This window comes from Choloepus didactylus, chromosome 15 (genome assembly GCF_015220235.1).
Source record: "Choloepus didactylus isolate mChoDid1 chromosome 15, mChoDid1.pri, whole genome shotgun sequence".
Lineage (NCBI taxonomy): Eukaryota > Metazoa > Chordata > Mammalia > Pilosa > Megalonychidae > Choloepus > Choloepus didactylus.
In genome coordinates this window covers 13,932,239-13,955,277 of record NC_051321.1, presented here as the reverse complement: position 1 = coordinate 13,955,277, position 23,039 = coordinate 13,932,239, and the positions used below count along the sequence as shown (strand labels likewise).

General features: G+C 48.9%; 1 protein-coding gene across 1 annotated transcript in view; it reads right to left on the bottom strand.

The window, feature by feature from the left end:
* Positions 1-9,533: 9,533 nt before the first annotated feature.
* RGS10 (regulator of G protein signaling 10) overlaps positions 9,534-23,039 on the bottom strand; it is a 37,178-nt gene continuing 23,672 nt past the window's right edge. Inside the window, exon 5 of the mRNA XM_037805246.1 lies at positions 9,534-9,815. Within this exon, the coding sequence (XP_037661174.1) occupies positions 9,669-9,815 (147 nt within the window). The 3' untranslated portion in view covers positions 9,534-9,668. The remainder of the gene's footprint in view (positions 9,816-23,039) is intronic.

The window sequence follows — 23,039 nt, the reverse complement described above, 5'->3', positions numbered from 1 at the left end:
GGATATTTTAAATGTTTGAGGGATGCGTGACAATTGGTACTGTGGGAACTGGCTCAAGGTGGCTCACAATTTCAGTATTACATTGGGCTCCACTCCTTTTGATGACATCATTTGTATCCAAAGCTGGGTTTCTGGTGGTTGTTAAAATAAAAGTAAGTACTACACGAAAGTCAATATGGGGCAGGAAATAAAGGTGGTGGTGTCAGTGTGACTCCAGGATCTGAGAAGTTGTGTGGCACCAACGGGCACACACATCCCATTAGTAACTGTTGTTATTTAGGAATGAAATAGAAATGCTCTTTTTTCTTTCAATTTATGTATGCCATTTTTTCAAATATTTATTAGGTTGTTTGGGACCTAATAAATGGAACTGTTAGGTTTTTGGTCTTGGTTTTTTGATCTGGAACACTGGGAAAAAATTAATGAGACACTAAAGCTTTGTGAACTAGGAAAGCTGAGGAACCTCTGGACTAATAGAAAAGGTCGGCATAAGGAATATTGTTTCCAGCTCAGAGGTGAAGGAAATACAAGTTAGATGATAGAAGAAATAATAAATCCAGAAGGCAGGACATTTTATACAGTACTTGGCTGGGTCTCTTCAAAAAGTCAATGTCATTAAATAAAAAATAGAAAGACTGGGTGACTTCAGAGACATAACAATGCACAGTCTTGGGTTGGATCCGATTTTGAAAGAAGGACGTTTTCAAGTCAAGTGGGAAATGTGAATATTGAGACTAACTGTTAATTTTACTAGATGTAATTTTACTATTGTAAATTTACTTTTTGTTATGTTATTTTACTGGCACATATTTTACTGTTATATGATAGCTAAAACTGTTGTTACTATTACTAAAAGTAATGTGTCCTTATTTTAGGGTTGAAGCATCATGTCTAAGTCTCTTCAAAGGAATTTGGCAAAAAAATATGAACCGATAGAGGAAGTATGGTGGAAGGTTAGTAATTACTAAATAAGGTGATGTTGTATTGTAATAGCATTTTTACTTCAATGAATGTTTTAAAGTTTTTCCTAATAAACAGTTTTCCTTTTTTAAGTGAAGGCTTAGTGGCAAACTGAGCTATATAATTTGTCAGCCCTGAAGGAGCAGGGATGTGAAGACAGAGACATATCCACTGAAATCCCTCCCAATTTTGCCAAAAAATTGTAGAAAGGCAAAATGGTACCTGCTGAAGATTTTGTGAGGTAACTAATCTCCCTAATGGAAGAATTGAGAAGAAAACCTCAAAGAGCTCTGGGCATGGAGGAGAGGCTGCTTTATTCTCCTTCCCTACAGCTGGACAAGGATATGGGAACAGTGCATGACCATCCTCTGTCTACTGAGAACTGACAGCAACAGGGCAAGCACGGTGGGGTCCCCAGTCCAGCATCCCAGGACCTCCTACCCCCAGAGCTTACACTGAATGTACCTTCTGGGGTGAGTTTCTTAAAAAGATGCCTCTTATAAACTGCATCCCAAATGCTAGAAGTGTCCTATAGCTTGGGGGTGCCATGGGTGTAGACATTCATTGAGCTGCACACTGAAGATTCATATACTTTCCTGAATATTAGTTTCACCTAATTAAAAAAAATAGTTCCCCCTCACCCAGGGGTTGGGAAGAAAAGAGTGGAATTTTAGCCTCGTATCTTGGAGGCTTCCAAAATAATAACTACATTTCAGAAAGAACACCCTGAAAAGAGGGAAGGCAAAACATGAGGATTTAGAGATACATGCTTTTAAAAGCCAGTGATGTAAAAGGGAGAATTTAATCTCAACCATTTTAAATCTTTAAGCCTCTCTGCATCTTGCCAGTCATCGCTTGATCTCTTTGTTAATATAACTTTAGTACCAGGCTGTTTATTGTAGAAACTCCCCACCATTCTTTAAGTAATCAACTTGCATCAAAGCACTGTTCCAAGTCTTAAAAAAAAAAAAATAGCATGGATTTTTAAAAAAATGAATGAAATGAATGAAATTGTCTCCCACTGATGGTCCTATGGAATATCTGGGGTCTTTCCAGAAGGAAACAGCAAGAGGCCAAGGTAGGAAGGGGATCAGGATCCAGTGAAAGGGGGTGGGGGTGGGGTGGGGGGAGAAAACCTCAGTGCCAGCCCAGGAAGTGCCTCGAAACCTCCTCTTCCTGCTTGAACAGCCAGGAACTGTGGGGGCTAGAAAGCGTGGGAACAGCTGATACCCACCCCACCCCAACTTCCTGCTCAGACCCAGCCTCTGCTCCATCACACCTGGGTGGTGGCCTTGGTCACCTGGCAAAGACCCTGCAGTCCCAGGGCTGTCCCATCCAGGACCTGAGCTCTGGGAAGCACGTGATGGCCTTGGTCACCTGGCAAAGACCCTGCAGTCCCAGGGCTGTCCCATCCAGGACCTGAGCTCTGGGAAGCACGTGAGCATAACGACTCGTTACCAGCGACCTGGGAGGAGGCCCCGCAGGGTGCATCTCTGGATGGGAGCTCCAGATTGGAGCTCAGGCCTGGGGGAGGGTCCTCCTGGCTGCAGGGACCCCCTCCAGCTGGGATCTGAGCCGCTCCCTCTTTCCGTGGCTCACTAGCTCCCCTGTGAGCTCGAGCTGGGAACTTCAGGAAGGCCGTCCTTTTCCCCAGAGCCCCCTCCACTCCGAGGAGCCCCTGACATCCTGGAAACCATGTGAGGGGCTCTTCCCTGGGAAACCATCATTCTTTGCACACCAAGGGAGAGCCGCTGAGGTTGGAGAGGCTCCTGCGGAGAACTTTTACTGGATTCCCTTCACTTTCCTTCAAAGAACAGACAATCCTTGCTGTTGAGTCACTACTTTTCCCCAGAGACAAACGCAACCCCTTCCACACTGCTGAGGACTTTCCTTCCAGTGCTCATGGGAACCCTATTGTCACCCAGTGACGCTTTCAGACTCCCCTGCCTTCCACTTGGCCAGGGTTCTAGCAACCTGCCTCCAGGTTGGAAACGTAGCTGCCTCCCCGCTTCTGGGCAACCTACCACCCAGGCCTCCCCCTCACCTGCCGGCTGCCCCCAGCACTTCCTCCTCTGGGCCTCCCGGGTGCACCCCGAGGCCCTCACCCACGCCCGCCTTGGGAAACTACCCGCTTTCAAGAGGCCAATCACCCCAACAGCATTCAAATCCAGCCCTGAGGCTCTTCCTGCGGCCACTCAAATGGCTTTGGGGGCCATTGCAGGGAATGGAGGTTTGGGGGGAGTGAGAGGAGAATGTGAGGAGGGGGCGTGAGGGGTCCCAGCCCAGGGGTCAGGAATCTCTATTCCCCGCTGTGTGGCCTTGGACAGACCACATGATATCTCTGTGGCTCAGTGGCCCCATAATAGTCGCTAACATCTATCAGCCCCTGTGGACCAGGCACCATGCTGAGCACATTTCATGCTAAGCACATTTCACTTAATCTTAGGTAGGAACCAATATTACCAATATTATCCCCATCCAACAGGCGAGGGAACTTAGGGGTAGAGAGAGGAGTGACTCACCCAAGATTAGACAGCTAGTAAGTGGTGGAGATGGGTTAGAATGCAAACAAATTCCATGACATGATCTTAACTGGAACTCTCATGCTAACCAAGAGTAAAATAATAAGAACAATAACACATTAAATAATAATAATGATAATTGAGAGGTTTTTCCACTGCTAAGATTTTGTGGAAACCTGCAAGTTTAGTTTTCAGTTTCATGTCTGCAGGTCATGGCGTGTGACCTCGCTGCCCAGGACAACGCCAAGAACACTCCCCTGGGTGGGCAGGGAGAGCATGGTCTCCCCTCGGTAATCGGTCAGCATCTGGAAATACAGCTGTTTACAGTGCTGCCCATGGCACAGTATTTCTCACAAGGGCGAGAGGGGCGACTTGCGGTCGAAAAGCCGCAATCGTGCGAAGGCATCCTTTGTCTGGAGACCAATAAGCAGCAAATTCTTTATCTGGGAAACATCTCTATCAAGCAGACATCTGTTACTCTTAGGGGATCCGTATGCCATAACAGTTTAAAAAACAGAGCTTCAGTGCTTACATCGGGAGAGAACAGCTGGCCCACACTGCAGAGCAGCATGTAAACTCTGCTGGAATTAGCACAAGGGTGACACAGATCTTCCCCTGATAATCTTGAAACTGACCCTTTTAAAGGAGCACTTGGCTGGGCCTCCCCTCCCGGCTAGGCCCGGCTCCTTAGTGTTCCCCACAGAGGACAGTAAAGAAGGAATAGAGAACGGCTACGCTCAGGAGCCAACCTGAGAGAGTTCCCAAAGGCTAAGGCTGGTAAAAATACGTAAAAGTATAAAATAAACACACATGAGTCTATACGGATCAAGTAAACCCATCCATGGGGAGAAGAGAAAAATCTTCCTTATATAAGAATTCCAGATAATTGAAGTTGATTCTCCCCCCTCTAGAACTTGAAGCTTAAGCCCTCACTCTCTTTGCATGTGGGCAGGATTTAGTGACTTGCTTCCAAAGAGTCTGGAAAGGGTGAAAAAACTGCAACTGTGAGTGGAAAAGCCAGCAAACACTACCCCGGCCATGATGATGTCAGGTACCCCGATACAACATGATGAGAAAGGCCACTTTTCCCAAACCCCATAACTCCAGCCTAATCATGAGAAGAACATCAGACAACCCCACATTGAGGGACATCCCACAAACTACCCGTACTCAGTACTCGGGACTGTCACGGTCACGAAACACGAGGGAAGACAGAAAACTGTCACAGACCAGGGGAAGCTACAGAGCCACGATTACCAAATGCAGTATGGGATCTTGGGACAGAAAAGGACCCTGGGACAGAAAAGGACACTAAGTGAACCCTGGATAAGGTCTGGAGTTTCGTTAAAAGTACTTTTGACAAATGAACCATGGAAATGTAAGCTGTTAACGGTAGAGGAAACTGGAACTCTTTGTACTATCTTTGTAATTTTTCTGTAAATCTAAAGTTACTCTAAAATTAAGTTTATTAGAAGTAGAAGGAGAAGGAGAATAATAATAATAGCCGGGTGGCAGCCTTCCTCCCAAATAGTCACTTTCTAGCTGTAATGGCTGAAAATTGCTGGGGCTGAAATCTGTCCCAGTCTGGTAGTAGGGAAAGGATCAAAAGATCCGGGTTCCAATTCACAGACATTACCAGGGATGGGGGTGGGGGAATGGGGAGTTATGGCTTAATAGGTACAGTTTTTGGGATGAGAAGGTTTTGATAATGGATGGTGGTGACGGTAGCCCAATGTAGCAAATGTAATTACTGCCACTGAATTGTACACTTAAAAAATAGTTGAAATGACATATTTTATCTTATATGTGCGTTACCACAATTTTAAAAATTAAAAAAAAAAAAAAAAGACCCAGTTTCCAATCCTTGCTCTACCGACTCCCAGCCACTGTGACCTGGTGCAGGTTTCGCCGGCACGATGGAAACTCTCCCTATGGCCCAAACCCGGTACTAGTAGCTAGCATGCCACAGGCCCTCGGCAAATGCCAGGCTTCTTGACTCTCCCGGCTCTGCATTTTCACAACAATGACCTGGGCTGGGCATTACCAAGGAGCAGCACTGAGTGCCAAGTTATGAACTGGATCAGCCAAAATCTTAGTTCCTGACCCATTTGGCGTTTTTTCGCTCCCTCGGGAGACATTTGTGGAGCCCCTGCTCTGTGGCTGTCTCTGGGCCGGTGCTGAGGACACCCAGGAAGCGAATGGTGAGACAAGACTATTTAGTCCTTAAATGCAAGTTCTAGAAGTTCCGCAGCCAAAATGAAAGTAAATAATGACAGAATGTGAGTTATGACTACAGCTCATCTAGTAGTTTGCAGAGCTTGTAAACAAAGTGTGCTCCCAAATTCAGAGCCAGGAGCCTGGTATCTGCAGCTCCCAACTCTAAGGACAAATGTCCTCATTTGCCAAGCCACAGTGGGAGACTTAACTAGCAGACTGAGTCTGTTCTCCGGAGTTCACCTGAGACTGAAATAAAAAGCATGTCACCATAAGAATAGAGTTCTCATTCTCACATATTTTTTAAAGAAATCCCTTCCCCACCAATCCTGATAGTTGGAGGAAAAGGCAAAACAATCCAGCTTGTAAACCTCAGACATGAGTGTAGCCAGCAGGTCACGCTGCCTCGTCTCTGTTCCAGGTTCTGGCCATGCTCTCTTGGAGCAATTTTTTATAAGGGCTGCTTCACAGTCTCCTGGCCAGCTGCTCCGAGAGCAGAATTCCCTCCTCATCCTTTCACACTCCTATATTCCCATGTCTAGTACCTGGACTGGGATGTAGTACGTGTTCAGGAAATATCTGTTGTGTGAACAAATTAGCTTCTTTTCCAAGAGGCCAGTATTCACCCCAGTCCTGGGCTTTTCTAGGGGTCCTGCCCAGGCAGAGGATGGATCAAAAAGGATGCTGGGTCAGAGACAGAAGGTTTGGTTCCAGCCTTGGGCTCCACCACTCACAGGCCTGTGTTAGGTGGCAATCAAGTCTCTCCTTCCATTTTTCCTGTCTGTGAAACGGGAGTGAGGTTTTGCGTATGAGGCAATGGGAGAGAAGCATTGGAAACAACCAAGTGCGCTGCAGGGGTGAGCTGATCCCCGTCCTGCTGCAGAGGGACATTCTGCAGCTGAGAGGGTGTGATGGTGAGGGAGTGTGGGGAGGAGACGGCCCACAGATGGTCCACGAATCTCTCTTCCCCTCAGAGAGCCGGGCAGGCCAGCAGAGGGGATATGGAGGTATTGTTAATGACCACAAAGTCACAAAGCAGAAGGTCACCCAGGCTGTGCTCTCTGCACATGGCAAATGGAGATCAGGGCACCAAGTCAGGAGCTAACAGAACTAAATATGTGAGCAGCCTGTTATAAGACGATAGGGAATGGTGGGGCCTGGGGCCAAGTGCACATTATACACATGCTCTGCTTAAGGCATTTGCATCGCAAGTTTTAAAACAAGTGCCGACCAAACACAACAAAATGCATCCTGTGGCCCGTGGGCTGAGTGTGAGACCCCAATAGGCTGTGGACTCTAAGTGAATGTGAATCTTCACGTCTGTCTTATTCCTCCCAGTGCATCTCAGCACCTAACACAGATCATAGCACCTTGTGGACACAAATTAAAAATTAATCAATGGGTGGATGGTTGCATAGATGTATACAGGGATGAAGTGAAAGGCTGTGTAGAAGCTTCTATCTGACTATGTGGATTCCCCTGAGCCACTAGGGTCTGTCACTTCTGTGACTGCTTCAGGACACCGAGTTACGTGTAAGCCCCAGTTCTCTGATGGACGTAGATGTAGGCAGCTGGCAGGCGTGAGCGAGAGGAAGTGGTAGGAGCCCACGTTGGTAGGAATAAGCTGTGGTTAAAATCATGCAGCTCCCTGGCACGCAGCTCTTTGGGCAGCTCCAAAGGGAAAAGGCTTTTCTTTTCATAATTTCCTTGGCTAACTGTGGCTATTTGCTTTATTCAAGTGCTTATAAAAGAGAGCACCACCTCAAAGCTCTCTGAACCAAGTGTTAAAGGGTGCAAATGAGAAAGAGGCCCCCAGCCCACTTCAGTTTCTGAGGCTTGCCCAGTTCATGCTCTCCCACAGGGCAAGAGGACGAGTCTCTGTCCCTGAGTTTTTCTGAAAGTTGAGCTAGAGACCTGCTTTGCGCTTGACCCTTACTCTTTAGCACACATCACTCTACTCCTTGGGGCTTAAAAATGGGCTGAGGCTCTCAGACGCCGGGCACCTGGTCGTCATTCACGGCATCCCTATGGCGCTCCAAGGTTCTGATGGTGGCAGGAGAAGGAAGACATGGGAGGGGGCCTGTCTGTGGGGAGAATCTCTTGTCACCAGGTGTGGCACTTGCTGCTTCTCGCAAATGCTCCCTTGGATTGCTCAATTCTCAGGAGTAAAAGGCTCCTTTTTTGGAAGGATGTCCCCAGGCCCAAGATGGAAGTTGGCTGAGGGGCCACAGGGAATGGACAACAAGGCTGGAGAAGCTGGGGGACCGCGTGAGGAATGACACTAGGGGAGGGTCTACTGTTGGGTGATCGGCAAACCAGTTTACCCAGAGCCGAACCAGCGTGTGCTTACTGTAATTACTAACCTGCCCCCCACCTCCCCATCTCCACCCTTCTCTCTCAGAAATATCTTGAGTTGGCTAATAAATTACATGGGCACCCTTGGCATCAGAGAATTCTTCAAATGGGCAAGCCTGAGTTGAAAGGCTCACAAGCAAAAGAGGTTGGCTGCCTTGTTTGCATAAATAAGAGTATAAGGCTCCAGCTGGGAAAGGCTCAGCAAATGGCAGGGACAATGAGCAGAAGGGACTTCCTGTCTGGAGCTGCCTCTAAAAAGGAGTCACTGGGCTGGCTGGGACAGCCTGGGCCCCAGCGGGCTCCCCCAGAGCCTCCTCACCCAAGAGCAGACCTTCAAAGATGGCTTGTCTTTACCTTTGTTGAAGTCTCAAGCCTGGAATTACCAAGCCCGGCAAAGGGTTGGAGTAGACAAGCAGGGATCACAGTGTGTCCCCAAAAGGGCTGAGGGAGAACGGACACATCCAGCGATTCGTCTTCAGCCGTCCTGTGCCACGCCCCCACTCAACACCACCTTGCGTTGCCATGGGGACCCTGAACAATTTCCTATTTGCCTTTTTTTTTTTCCTTCCTGGTTAAAGTCTTATTTCTGTCAAGATGAATTATTTATCTGTGTTGCATGGAATGTCATGGATTAGAGGCAAAACCAGGGCAAACCCAGACACAGGATATAATCACCCTTTGATGATGGGCACACCAAATCTTTAGAAACTGTCAGTGATTAATTTTCTTCTTTTAGCGCTGAACTTGCTCTTGAGAAGTATTTAACCCTAAGGGTGCCTGATAGACAATATCTGCAGTGGCCCAAATTTGCCAGATTAACTTATTCTTGGGCTAACTTGCAAAGTGATTCTGAGGACAGGCCTGGCCCCTCATCCCAGAGGCAGGGCAAAGACTTAAAAGACAAAGGGGTTCTCAATTAGCTTACAAGGGGTGACAGTGTGATTGTGAAACCCTTGTGGATGAGTAGAAAAATGGGGACAAAAACTAAATAAAAACTGAGTGGGATGGGGGGGATGATTTGGGTGTTCTTTTTTCCTTTTATTTTTTATTCTTATTCTTTTTGGTATAAGGAAAATGTTCAAAAATATATTGGGGTGATGAATGCACAACTATATGATGGTACTGTGAACACATGATTATACGCCATGGATGATTGCGAATCTATCTCAATATAACTGAATTTAATTAAAAAAAATAAATTAGGTATATTGATGTCAAGTTTGCAAAGCAAAACAAAATATCCCAATAAATATTTGCTGTGTTTCTCTAAAGGAAGGGGGGGGAGGTTCTGTTTCACCTGGTGGCCTCACATGGAAGTTTAATCAAGCTATAAAATACCAAAAAGTGTCCAGTGTTTAAGGATTCTTTCCACCTTTTGTGTGTGTGTGTGTGTGTGCTGCAACTTCAAAGCTATTTGTTTTCGTTTTTGATTTTTTAATGTAAGATTAGTCATCGCGCAAAACTTACTGGTCAAGCAGTTAATCGAATATACACATCGCATCGAAGGGTTTGTGTATTTCAGTCTTTGCAAATCACAAAGCAATTATAAACCCTGCAATGACCTGAGAATGAGTTTCCATGCTCCTTAGGCTCCCCCTGGCTCTTTGGGGAGGGGGATCATGTGTTATAAATTCTTGAAGCTCTTTTTGCTGCAGTTTGGGCATCGGGTGGATCTCCTTCCTCTTCCTCGGTTCGCTTGTGCTTTAAAAACAAGTCAGACTTTAAGAAGCGGCTGTAGCTGTCGTACTTCATGAGATTGAAGATCTAAGGAGGGAAAGAAAAAGCGTCTGAAGACCAAGGCTAAGCCAGGCCACAGATATTTATCAGATACCTACCGTGTGCCAGAGAGTACAAATATGTACAAAGCACATGCAGAGAAGGCTAAAGTAAGCCACGTGCTAGAGAAAGCAGATTTCCTGGATGTTTTTGGTCAATATTCTCAAGGAATGTCCCGTTCAGAGGGTCACACGCACAAACATCTCTATTTTCCACTGAAGTATAGGTTCACACAACACTGACTCATACCCTTTAACAAGAGGTCCTTTAAGAGTCTCCGCTTTCTTTGGATAGTTAATAGAGGGACGTATTTCTCCAAGTGCTTGAGATAACAGAATAGAAACCATGGGAGTAGAGACAGTGAAGTTACAAGGTCATGGTTATGTCAGATGCCACCGATACCTTTAAGGCTCCCAATAAGCCTGGCACTCAAGATTTCAAACAAACCTGTTATTATGCTAAGACACAAAATGAGGCTTATTCAACATGGGGTAGGAGAGTAAAACTGCAGTCTTAGCAAGGAGAGCCCTCGGGAACAGCCCCCTAATTAAAGCAGCAGTCGGCTACACGTGCAGCCAAACGGCTGAGGAGGACCCCTGGGCAAGCCTAAAGCCACTCACTTAGAAGGCTGCCACCTTCTGTCCCCAAAAGACTGTCCCCGGTCAAAGAGGACCCCTCTGGCTTCCACTGGACAGACTCCCGGCGCCCACTCTTGCCTATGTCATTAGCTTCCTGTGGCTGCCGAAGAACCACAAACTGGGAGGCTGAAAACAACGGAAACGACTCTCTCGCAGTTCTAGGGCCAGAAGTCTGGGATCAGGCGTCTGCAGGGCGGGCTCCCTCCGACGGCTCCAGGGGCAGCCTTCCCGGCCTCGCCCAGCAGCTGGTGGCCCCCGGAGACCCCTGGCTGGTGGCCACACCACTCCAACCTCTGCCTCCGTCTTCCTGCAGCGTCTCCTCTGTGTGTCTGTGTGTCTGTGTGTCCTCTCCTCTTCTCACAAGGACACCACTTGCTGGATTGGGGGCCCGTCCTAATCCAGTGTGGCCTCCTCTCAGCTTCATTACATCTACAAAGATCCTGTTTCCAAATAAGGTCGCATTCAGGGTTCCGGGTGGGCATGAATTCTGGGGGGACACCATTCAATCCCCTACCCCCACCCCATGTCTATGCCATCCTTCCTCACCCCCTTGCCATACAAAAGGAGTGGGGAGAGGAGAAGGGAAAAGGAAAACATTTTCCAGCTGTCAAAGGGTATAATCTCTTTTGAGAAATCTCTCACCATTCATCTTTCTCTATCCTTCTCTCTCTCTCTCTCTCTCTCTTTCTCTTGGATTTTTCAAATTAACTTTCAGGACATTCTGCTGCCTAAAAATTCACACCATGCACTGCACCCTGGCGCCTTCCCTCGCTGCAATGACATGGGCTCAACCAAGTGGAAAGTTCTGGAGGAGTCTATAATGTTGCTCACTACCAGGTGTGGTCATCAAGTGGATGGTAAAACCCTGACAACTTTTAAATATGCCCTCTCCCAACACACACACACACACACACACACACACACACACACACAAATACACACAAACTGCTTTGTAAACTAAACGTCTGTTGGGTGCCAAGGACTCCGAATGTCTCCTTGAGGGGTGGCAGGTGCCTCAGGAGATGACCTTTGGCCTTTACACCTTCATTTCTCCCAGATGGCTTCAGCCACCGAAGAAACGCTTGAGTCATTTTGCTATAAACAGGGTCCACAGCCTGGGGAAAGATTTAGGATTTTTGGTTTTCCTTAAATGAGTAATACTACCGCCTGCCTTTCTCCTGGTGCTTTTCCAATATTGCCCAAGATCTCCACCTGCTCAGAAAGACCATGTCCCCGTAAGCCCCCATCCATTCCTCTCCATAGAAGTTACCTATTTTGTAACAACCTTGCAATCCTAGACATGATTATAATTTGCCAAGGTTTGAAGAAATTATTAAACAACAACGACAACAACTCCAGAAAATACAACAGTCATAGCCAGGGAAGAGGTGGGTTGAGGAATTCCATTATCATATTCCCCTCAAGTGGGTGAAGCAGGTGTCGGCATCCTTCATCCAATCCCAACCAAGTGTTATCCAGCCCTCCCAGGTATAAGGGTCCCCAAAGGGACATTTTAGATGCCCACCTAGTGGAACGGATGCTCAAAGTGTGACGAATGATGCCAGCCTCCTGAATGACCCCCCCTGCCTGGCACCCAGCCCGTACCCCTTCCTGCACCCAGACCCACTGCAGATGGAACCACCTGTCTGGGCAGGATGCGCTGCGGCCTGGGTGTCTCGTCTGAGCTCTTTGCATGTGGGAGCCGCACATCCTGTTTGCCGGTAGTGGCTCTAAGGCTCCAACATCAAAGGAGAGAAGAAAAAGGCCCAACTGGAGGGAGGGCCAGAGGACGTGGGGAGGGGGAGAGGGGCTGCTCCCGCTGAGAGGAAGAGCCAAGCTCAGGGGGCTGAAAGGTGGCTGGAATGTGCTGGCAGGACTCAGAGCCTCCGGGACATCCCAGGGGACTGTGGGCACTTCCAAGCCTGGTGCCAGCAAGCTGGAGGGCTGGGGGCTGCTAGCTATGTAACAGGAGCCTAAGGGCCATTCCCTGCCATGGTTAAGTGTGAAATGCCCCCAAGAGAGAGCATGAGGCAGCCACTGGGGCTTGCTTCTCCTGGAGCCCCTGGCCACCTCCTGGGGCTGCAGCAGAGGTGGCTGCGGCCAGCAGGCCCTTGGCCACACCTGAGGAAGGAGAGGATGTGGCTCCCAACAGCCTCGTCTGCCCCGGGCACGAGCTGCCTTCTGTTCCCGCGTGGGGTCTGCAGGGCAGGCTTCTCACCGCCACCAGCCAAGGCTCTCCTGCTCCTCCCCGCAGAGTCCCTCATGGACGGTGCCCAGCAAAGAGAGTTTCAGAAACAGAGAATCCTGCTAATATCTCTTCCAAGAAAGTGTGCACAGCTTCTGACCACAGCCTTATTTATCACGGTGGCAAATGGCCAGAAGTGGGGTCCAATAAATGATTACCGAGCGAGTGTGTAGAAACCACCTACGGGACAGGGTGGGAGCCACACTGCCACGAGGACCTTCCAGGGGAACCAAGCACCCAGCATCGTTCCAAGCAATCCCTCGTTGAATCCTCTCCCCAGCCCTACACGAAATCCTGGTTACACAGACGAGGAAACAGGGCTTGGACCTTCCATGCTTTGCCCACGATGGTTAGTGGCAGCCACAGAAAGCAACGCCCACGGCCTAGCTGCCAAGCCCCCACCCCTAACCACTGGCCATGCTGCCCCTCACTAGCGGAACCGTTCACAGCCACGAGAAATGAGGTCTTCAAAGGGAGGGTGACACCCCAAAAGATCTGTGGGTGCTAAACGACTGAGGACTAAATTTAGAAACTGCACCCCAAATGAGAAACAGTGGTTCCAAATATGTTCTTTAAGAGTGTGTTTGTGGGTGTAAGTAGAAAATGAACATCCTCAGAAGTCAGGGCAGTGGGATGAGTAATGAACCCTGAAATTCGCGCCCTGCTTGGAACCTGAGAACAAGGGCTTCTTTGGAAAGAGGGTTAGTGAAGGATCTCGAAGGGGGTCATCCTGGATTTAAGGTGGCCCTGCAGCCAATGACTGTGTTCCCAGAGGAGGAGGGGACACACAGAGGGGCACAGGGAGGGAAGCCGGCCAGGTGAGGACCGAGGCAGGGAAGGGAGTGACGCGGCCACAAGCCCTGGGGGTGCCAAGGATTGCCAGAAGCCACCCAAAGCTAGGAAGAGGGAAGGAACGGCTCTCCCCTGGAGACTTCGGAGGGAGCGAGGCCCTGCAGCTTCCTGAATTGGGAGAGAATCGATTCAATTCCACTCTGCGGTCACTGATTCCAGCAGCGCCTCGAAGCTAATACGGTCAGCTCATTGATTCCATCTCGCTTCTCAAGCGCAGAGTGTGAGATTGTCATAAGGAGTCCCAGACAGTTCTGCAAAACCCAGGCTCCCTATGGGGAGCACTGAGCTCACCCCAGGCTGCATTGTACCCATCATCCACCCAACACACACAGACTCCCCAGGCTTTGTGCAGGGAAGAGAAAGTCGGAAGTGGAGACAAATCTGGGGTGGTGGTGGGTGGAAAGCATCAGAGCACAGCTAGAGCAGATGGGCAATTCGGAGACGGGCAGCCGGTGCACAAAATACCAAGCTGGCAGCTAAGATGGACTCTACTTTTATTTTATTTATTTATTTTGGCCAAGGCAGCTGTAGCTCAGCAGGGTTTGGGGTTTTGGCAGTCCCCATTTAAGAGTGCATGCCTGGAGGGTAAACTATTTAGCATCGTTGGCTCGGGAGCCAATCCTGCCAGAAGCTGGCGGCAGCACTCTGGGTGAAAAAGGAGAAGGGCACCTTCCAGCGGGGAGCCACTATGCAGGAGGGTCCCCCACTCACAGCTACCCTCCCTCTCCAAATCCCAGATGATGACTGATCGGAATTTTCCTTTCTGCAAGGAAAAATGTCCAGCTTCAGGTCTCAGCTGTTCAGAAGTCGGTGCTCTGGGAAAGGACCCCCGCCCTGAAGTACACGCATCCCTGCAGAGAAGGAGGAGCTCAACTTGCCTCAAAGACCCCTCGGTGAACATTTCATCACTGTTTCAATTAATTCCATTTCAAATCTAATAAATATTTTAATGCTTCTTCAAAGTCAAGTGCATCTAAAGACCAAAACTAAACATGGAACCTCCCTTCCTTCCAAACTCTCTGCCATGTTATCTCAACTGGGTACAAGGAGAAAAAATAATAATCCTTTAATGCAACAGAAAGTTTTATTAATGTGATTTTGTCTTTGCTTCAAGAACTCAGTTTAGTTTTTACACAAAAATTGCTGAAAGGCGGCGGCAAGCACCACCATCTCTGAATTACAGCTGTGGAAGGAGTTTTTTCCCATGTGTAGACTACGTGCACATTCCAAACTCACAAGAGCAGGCTGCAGAGGGAAGGAAGCAAGCCCCTCTCCTGCTAAGCCTCGGCCGACGAAATGATGAGAGAACTGGCCAGGCCCCGGGGAGGCTCTTGGGACAGGGCACGGACTGGGATGCCCCCACCCCAGAGATAAAGATCCTCTTCTGATCCAGGAATGAGGTGGGCCCAGAGCTCTGAGAGCAAGTGGGCAGGTTGGCAGATGGCTTCTAAGGTGGCGCTTGCTCCAAAGGGCCAGGCAGGGCCACGATGGGCGCTGCCCCCACCCAGGACAGCGTCCCACTTCCTGGGCAGGATCACCAGGGATGGGCGATGGGCCAGGGGTGGAATGGGAACTTCAGAAAGACACCGGGCTCGCACTGGGGCAAATCCCCTCCCAGGCCCTGATCCGGGGCCATCCGATGCACCTGTGCACTCTCCTGGAGTCTACAACACAGAATCCAAAACCTCTTCTTGGAGCAAAGGCATTTCATTTTTGTTTTGCCAACGCAAGGAGAGTAAGTGTTGTTCTGGTGCCTCCTCTCCAATTCCCCTAAACACTCTTTTAAAGTTGCAAAAAGAAAAAATCTCAAAGTATTTCCAACACCGCCCTTCATGCCCCACCCCCTAGCAAGGCAAACGCTGTGGCAGACGCGGGGGCCGACATTCCTTCATTTGAACCTAACACCACAGCGTGTCCTTTCTGGCTTCGCCGAGTTCTGGACCAGGCTTGATCTTCAGGAATGAATGTCACCTGGCACCCACGGGATGAAATGCCCCAAATGCCAGGCTCCCACCTTGCCACTGCAGGCCAGAGAGAGAACCGTGCTCCGGTTCAGGCCGAGGTCTTGTTTGCAGAGATGAGGGGCTGGGGGAGGGATGGACCCTGAAGGACCCCTGGAGACAAGGCAGCCCCCCTCACCCAGGGTTGGCACCACCGGTCCAACCCTTCTTATTTACATCTAAAAGGAAGTGCTCCTCGTGTCCCAGGTTCTGGGGAAATTCAAAGAATCTACACTGCTAAGTAGGGGCCCAACTCATGGTTCTTTTCTTGGTCAAGGATGTGGCTGGGAGCACTGACATCTCTCTGAAGTCATTTTTATGTTTGAGCATGGGCAGGTGGAGGACTCCCATCTCGGTGGAGAAGGCCATCTCCACTCTGCCCTGCTCAGAGGAGACTTTACTGCAAACCTGAAGTCCCAGCAGGGGCTTCTTAGCAGTAGGTGAAATCCTGCTGTTGGGTGCAGGCATTGGACGCCTAACATTTACCGAAGAATGAGCTCCCCACACCCCATGCAACAGAGAAAGTGATTATCTAAAGCTGCCTTTTGTCGATGCTCTTGACCTTCCCATCTTTAGGAATCTCATCGGTGTTCCTGCTGTGCTGTGGAATCCAAACCAGACGCTTTAGGCAGAAAGATGTGTGAACCGGTGCTGAGAAATCGGCAGGACCGAATGTCTGTCTTAAATCTTTCACATGGCACAAAGCAGATCTCAAAGCGCTAGGTTCTTAAATGTTATCGGAGAAGGGTCTAGAAGGAGAGACGCCACCATACAGTTTCTGCTGGGGAATGAGGGAAGGCGTGGGGCCTGGGGGATTTTAGCTTTTCACTTCATGTCCTCCTGAATTGTTTGAATTTTTTATCTGTACAATGAACATGTAGTACCTTAACACTTAAAAATCATTTTAAAAATGAATTCATCCAGAATCCTGAGTGAACAGAAATAGGATGATTTGTGCCTGCCCTCACGGCCAGTGCTGGCTTGGCGGTTCTGTGCTGTCCTGTCTCCGCGGGCTCGCTGGACACGCGCGTGCAGCTGCTAAGCCGGCACGGCCAGTGCAGACACTGCAACTTCTTTTACAAAGACGACCAAGTTAGGCTGCTGTGACTAATCTGATCCTTGATCCCTTCACATTATGGCTGAAATCTTTCTTCTTTAATTTCTTCAGTTTTACAAATATTTTTAAATAGCTTTATCTGTTAAGACATAATTCACACACCGTTCAATTTGCTCACTGTGAGTGTACAATTCAGTGGGTTTTAGTACACATAGCACAGCCACAGATCCACGTAGCAATCACCACAGCCAATTTTAGAACCTTTTCATCACCTCAAAAAAGAACCCCGGAGCTGTTAGCTATTACATCTGTTAAGGGTTGAACTGGGTCACCCCAAAAGATACATTCTAGTCTGAACCCCAATCCTGTGAATGCAATGTTACTAGGAAACAGGTCTTTGAAGATGGGATTAGGTAAGGTGAGGCCAAACTGGTTTAGGGTGCCCTTACAAGAGAAAAATCTGAACCCAGAGGCAGGCACGGAGGGGCCTCCTGAGGACGGAGACGGAGGCTGAAAGGCTACAGCCGGTGGCCGAGGGGCACCAGGGGTGCCGGTTAGAGCCAGAAGCCAGGAGGGGCAAGGAAGGATGCCCCCCATCCCCAGGCCCTGATTCGACGTCGGGCCCCAGGAACTGGGAGACAGTACCTTTCTGCGGTTTTAAGCCACTCGGTTTGTGATGCGTTGTTACGGCAGCCTCCGAAACCCTGATACTCCCCTATCCACCAAACCCCACCCCGGCCCTAAGGACCACTCTCTGTCTCTGTAGATTTCCCTATTCTGGACTTTCCCGGGAGGGGACTCATCGTTTCTGGTCTTTGGTGGCCGGGTTCTTTCACGTGGCATCACGTTTTCAAGGTTGAACCAGGTTGCAGCTCATCTCGGTGCTTCATTCCTTTTTACTGCTGCAGTTGGGTCCTAGAGCCCAAGCAACTGAGGGAAAAGCTCCAGAACCTGCCTGGGCTGGGCGTAGAGGGGAGCGTGACCAAGAGGGGGAGACAGGTGTAGAAAAGGGGAAGAGGTGAGAGCTTTGGACTAAATGCCAGAGACAACAGTACAATGCCCACATCCAGGAGAGGGAAATGGCAGCACAGCCTAGAAGTTGAGAGGGAAAACAAGAACTCAAAGGTGGAAAACTACATCTCCAAACTCTGCCACATCATGGGGAGGACTGTCCTCGGGGGGCCAGTGGCCTGGCGGGAAGAGTCCGGATGAGCCAGCGCCCTGGGCCCAAGCCCTGTTTCCAGCTCTCCCAGCTGTGCAGCCTTCCCATACCAGAGAATGTTCTCATTTGCAAACCAAGGTGACAGGTTCCACCGTCCCCACAACTACTTGAGGGTCAAATCAGATGCACACACAAAAGCAACATGCAAACTGTGAAGCAGTTTAGTCTTAATGTTTTCCCAGAATTCACTATGGAGAAAACTAACATATATGCTATTTGCTGCTCTGTAGGTGGGAACCTGAGGCTTAGAGAGGGTACAAGTATACTCTGCCACCTTTCTGGAAGGTAGTCAAATTAAGCCAGGGTTCCTCAACCTCAGTACTAATGATTTTTCGGGCTAGATCATTCTCTGTTGTGGGGGCTGCCCTGTGCTCTGCAGGGTGTTTAGCAGCCCCCTGGCCTCTTCCCACTAGATGCCAGCATACCCCCCTCCCAGTTGTGACAAAGAAAAATATCTCCAGACATTGCCCAATGTCCCCTGGAGGGCAAAATCCCCCGCAGGGCTGAGAACCATGGCCCTGAGCTGAAGTTCATGTCCATACGTTACGTTCTAAAGGACAGGGACAGTTGTCACTGATAGAAGCTGACAGAGCACCAGGCACTGCACTGAGAGGTGACCTCATGCATCCTCCGACTGCCTTCTCATAACCCCCATTTCACAGATGAGGAAACTGAGGCTCAGAAAGAGGCTGCCCTTGCCCAATGTCCCACAGCTACTAAATTCTAAAGTCAAAGAAAGGGGGTGGGGGTGCCAGTCTAAGGGAATAAGGTTGCGGCTATCAGGAAATAAGATTGTAACACTGGGACATCGAAGGCTGAAAGGCTGCTTGGCAGCATAACCCAGACAGGCAGCAAAGAGTTTGCCGAAAGCTCATGTGACAGATGAGGACATGGAAGCCACACTAAGAAACAGGACCCACTGGGGTCAGACGGAGGCGGGACTGGACCGTGGGCTCCCACTTCCCCCTCCTGGTTCATGTGCTGTCCCCACATACAGTGATAAAGACAGTGAATCGGAGCCTGACTTCCAGGAAGTGATGATGTGAGGCAGGGGTGGGGGGAGGGTGTCCAAAGTCAAGTCAGGCCATCAGGGACAAGCGACAAGCCATGCTCAGAGGCCAAGGGTTGGCAGCTGACTCGCTAGTAAGGGAGAAGGCTCTGCACCAAGTCATCCACATTCTCTGACCCAGCTGCTGGGGGACAGGCACAGCGGAGCTGGAGATCGGAGCCAAGCTGCACAGCCTTCAAAGAACGAAGCCTTTTTTGCCCAACTGGCACATTCTGTAAAGAGTCACTGCTCAAAATCCCTGAAATTGAACCGGTCAGCACAGTTTTAGGGCCTGAGCTTGGCCAGCCCCTCCCACCTTAGCTCCATCCCACCCCCATCCCTCCATCACCCACTACACTCCAGCCACATTGACCTTTCTAGTCCGGACACATACCCAGCTGCTTTCTGCCTCAGGGCTTTGCACTTGCCTCCCCTGGAAGGTTTTGCCCCAGGTCTTGTACCTGGCTCCTTCTAGTTATTCAGGTCTTGGTCACCTCCTCAGGGAGCCCTCCCTGATTACCAGATCCAAAGCAGGCCCCTCCAGTCACTCTTAGCCTATCACCCCATGGTATTTCCTTCTTAGCATTTCCCTTTCTCTGAAGCGATCTGTTCATTATTTGTCTCCCCCACCCACGATGGAAGCCCCACAGGCATGTTCCTCGTTGCATAGCAGGTGCCCAAACAATTTTTGTGGCATAAAGGAATGAATGAGTGAAGAAACCAACAAACTAGCCAACCAACCAGAACTGAAATAGACCTCCCAGGAGTGGATTTTTAATGGGAGGAAAGATGCTGCAGGGAACTGCAATTCCACCGAGAAACCAAGACTTTGTAAGGTCACCTCCTTCCTCCCTGCTGCCCACAGCTTAACGGGGTCCCCAGTTACAGCACACAGAGATGGCACAGCACCGCCCATCCCAGCCTCCCCGCCTTCACAAGCCGTGTTTTGATCAAGGCTTATTAAAGTGTATAAAACATTCTTCAGATAACACACTGACCGTCCTTAACTTCTGCTTGATGATTTTGGTGGCACAGGGATGCCCCCAGTGCGGGGTGTGGGCACCCACCTCAGTGGCTTTGGATTACTGTGTTATAATTTTGTTTAGTATCATTTTTCTGCGTCCCCCCTGGCTGTTAGTTATCACTCTGCACCCTCCAATAGCACTTCGATAGACACCTGCTAATCTGCAGTGAACTGAAAAAGCCGACCTTGTTATGACTGTGTGTAAACCAAAAATCAGTAGGATCTGAACGAGGTCCCAAGGAGCTCTCATTTACATAAGCTACATGGATGCCGGGTCATCTAATTTGCTGGTTCAGGGAGGATTTTCCAGGTCCTTCTAGCTCCAGGCTGTGCTCTACAGCAGCCTCCAGGGCAAGGGCTACACTCCCCATGATGAAGAGCTGGGACTATCTGAAGTTATCCTGCTGGGGGGTGTGGAAAGCACAGAAAGCTCAGGCAGCTCCACGGTAAAAGCCAAACAATGCTCAGCAAAGCCAAAGCCACTGAGGAGGCTTTTTAAAGTTATGTGAAACCTTGTGGTTCTAAGCATGCGCCCCTCTACTTCCTTCACTTAGGTACACAGGGCTCTCACGGCGGCCTTCAGGGGACAGAGAGAACCGCAGACCCCACTGAGCAGACACGCTGAAGGTCACCAGTGGGGCCTTTCAGAGGCGGCTTTCAGAAGCCGCAGCAGAACCGAGGCTCTTCGCAGACTCGCTCAGATTCCAAACATCTTGTTTTCTCCCAATTATGTCTCAGGTGGATTGTTAGTGTCCCCTTCTCCCTCTGGAGTAAGTGATTTTTAACAATAGGGCATAAAAGCACTCTTTTATATATTGAATAGTTTGAACTGCATTATACCACGTTGGTAATATGTGCATATGTATTACTATATATATATATTTTTAAAGATGGAAAGTCTAGGTATCAAGTGTTATTTAGTGCTTATAACCAGGTGTGTATCATGAGCAATTTTTTTTTCTATATATATTTTCATTTTTTTTTAAGAGAAGTTGTAAGTTTACAGAAAAATCATGCATAAAATACAGAGTTCCTCCATTATTTTGGTTTCCCAAGTTTTCTGGTTGCACATGTATGACTTTCATAATTAGATAGGTAAAAGTTATTTTTTAAAACTGTTTTGTCACTTATAAAGAATATATTCCTCTGTCCCTTGTGTTTCCTCCTTTTGGTACCAGTTAAATCTCCCAGGGACTGGACCCAGTGGGGAGGGCTCTGTTCTGAGACGTTGTGCAGATCTAACCACGTGAGATCTGGATTCCCCAGCCTGTCTCATTCCTCGCTGCCTTGACTGCTTCTGTGGTCTCCAGAAATGGAGTTGCTGGTATTACGTGGCATTTCTAATCCCTCTGCCCTGGCTAGCCTCATGGGGTTTTGAAAACCAGTGAAGGGCTGCCCATGATCCTGGGAGATCCACAGAGGCCATGAGTGAAGCAGAGAGAAAGGGTGGTGAGTGTGAATCCTGCCTCCAGCACTTTCTACTACCGGCTTGACTTTGTGCTAACAAATGACTTCCTCTCTCTGAACCCTGCTTTTCACATCAGCAAAATGGGGATACTAGTACTCATCGGAGATTAAATGAGATAATACCTGCTAGGTGTGGCATCAGGCACACAGGGCAGCCGCTGAGCAGCACATGTTGTTGTGATTCGGTAAGGGTTCTCTGCCCTGGCTGCACTTTAAAGTGCCCTGGGAGCTTTTAAAAGATTCTGAAGTCTGAGTGGGGTCAGGAATCCCCACGTGGCTATAGACAGAAGGACTGCCTTTGCACTGTCCATTCCACTTCCTTTTTACTCCACAAATCCACGTCATGGCATTCTTCCCATTCGCTCAAAATCACCACCTCCAGGAGGTCCTCAGCAAGCCTACAGGGCTAACCTGAGTTCCTTCAACACTCATATTTGATTAAGAATTCATGTGGAATTTGCAATCGTCATAATTGGAAAACATTCTCAAATTACTTCCTACATTTGTATTTTTTATCTGTAATTTGTTTTCTACTTGATGATGAGCAAAGATGAGGCCTCCTGGATACTGGGACATGCTCCAGGCTCTGTGCACACACCAGCCTGTCCAAAAAGGCAAACCAAGGTTTAAGCCAGTGGTCCTCAAAGTGTAGCCCCAGCACCTGCAGCATCACATCATCTGGGAGCTTCTTAGGACCACAAGGTCTCAGCCCTCCCTGGATCCGCTGGATTTAGTGGTTAACTCTGGGCGCAGGCTCCAGGCATCTGGGTTAACAAGCCCTCCAGGTGATTCTGGGCATGCTCAAGTTTGAGGAGCGCTGGACTAAGTGCAAAGCTAGTCTGCACCTGGCTGCCAAGTGGAAGGACAGTGCTGCTCAGCAAGAACAAGGAAGCAGAAGTCTGAGATGTGTGTGTTCCTCTTGTCTCCAAGAGTGTATATAACATTCCATTAAACCCAAACATGATATGAACAGACCCATCTGCAGATTCGTGCCTAAAAGATCTTTAGAGTGTGGTTTCATTCCCTTTGCCTATTACAGGTGGCATCCTCCGAGGAACATTCACTAGAAAACTCAAGTTTACCCCTTAGAGATCCATTCTGAAAACTGGATTTTTCCTGCTTTCTTAAATGGGCAATGCTGCCAAACATTATCACCTTTTCTTTATGACTCAGGGGCCACATTATGAACCAGTTTACAATAGGGAGCCCCCAGAAGTAGGTGGCTATGTTTGGATATTTGCCTAAAAATAGCCCCAGCTTCCCTGCCACTTTGAGTCCCTGAGCTAGCTTTCTAGAATTTTTTTTCCTTGCTTGCTTTCTAGACTTTTTTTTTTTTTGGTCTGTCATGTGTTGCTTCCTCAGTGTGGGCTCCTCAAGTAAACCCAGCCTCCTTTGTAATGCGAGAAGGCTGAGAAGACAGATAACCACGGGTTGTAGGGTGTGTGTAGATCAAGAGTAAACCGACCTCAGGGAAACTCCCAGGGGCAAATCCCGACCCTGGATCCCAGCCCCACTCTTTCAGGAGCTCAGCTGGCCCAGTACAGGGGCAGGATGAGATGGCTCCCAGGGAGTCTAACAGTTGGTGTTTCACTGAATTCTTCGAGGCCTGGAATGAAATGTAGCTTTCCAAGTCAAGGTGCCCACAGGGAAGTCAAGTTA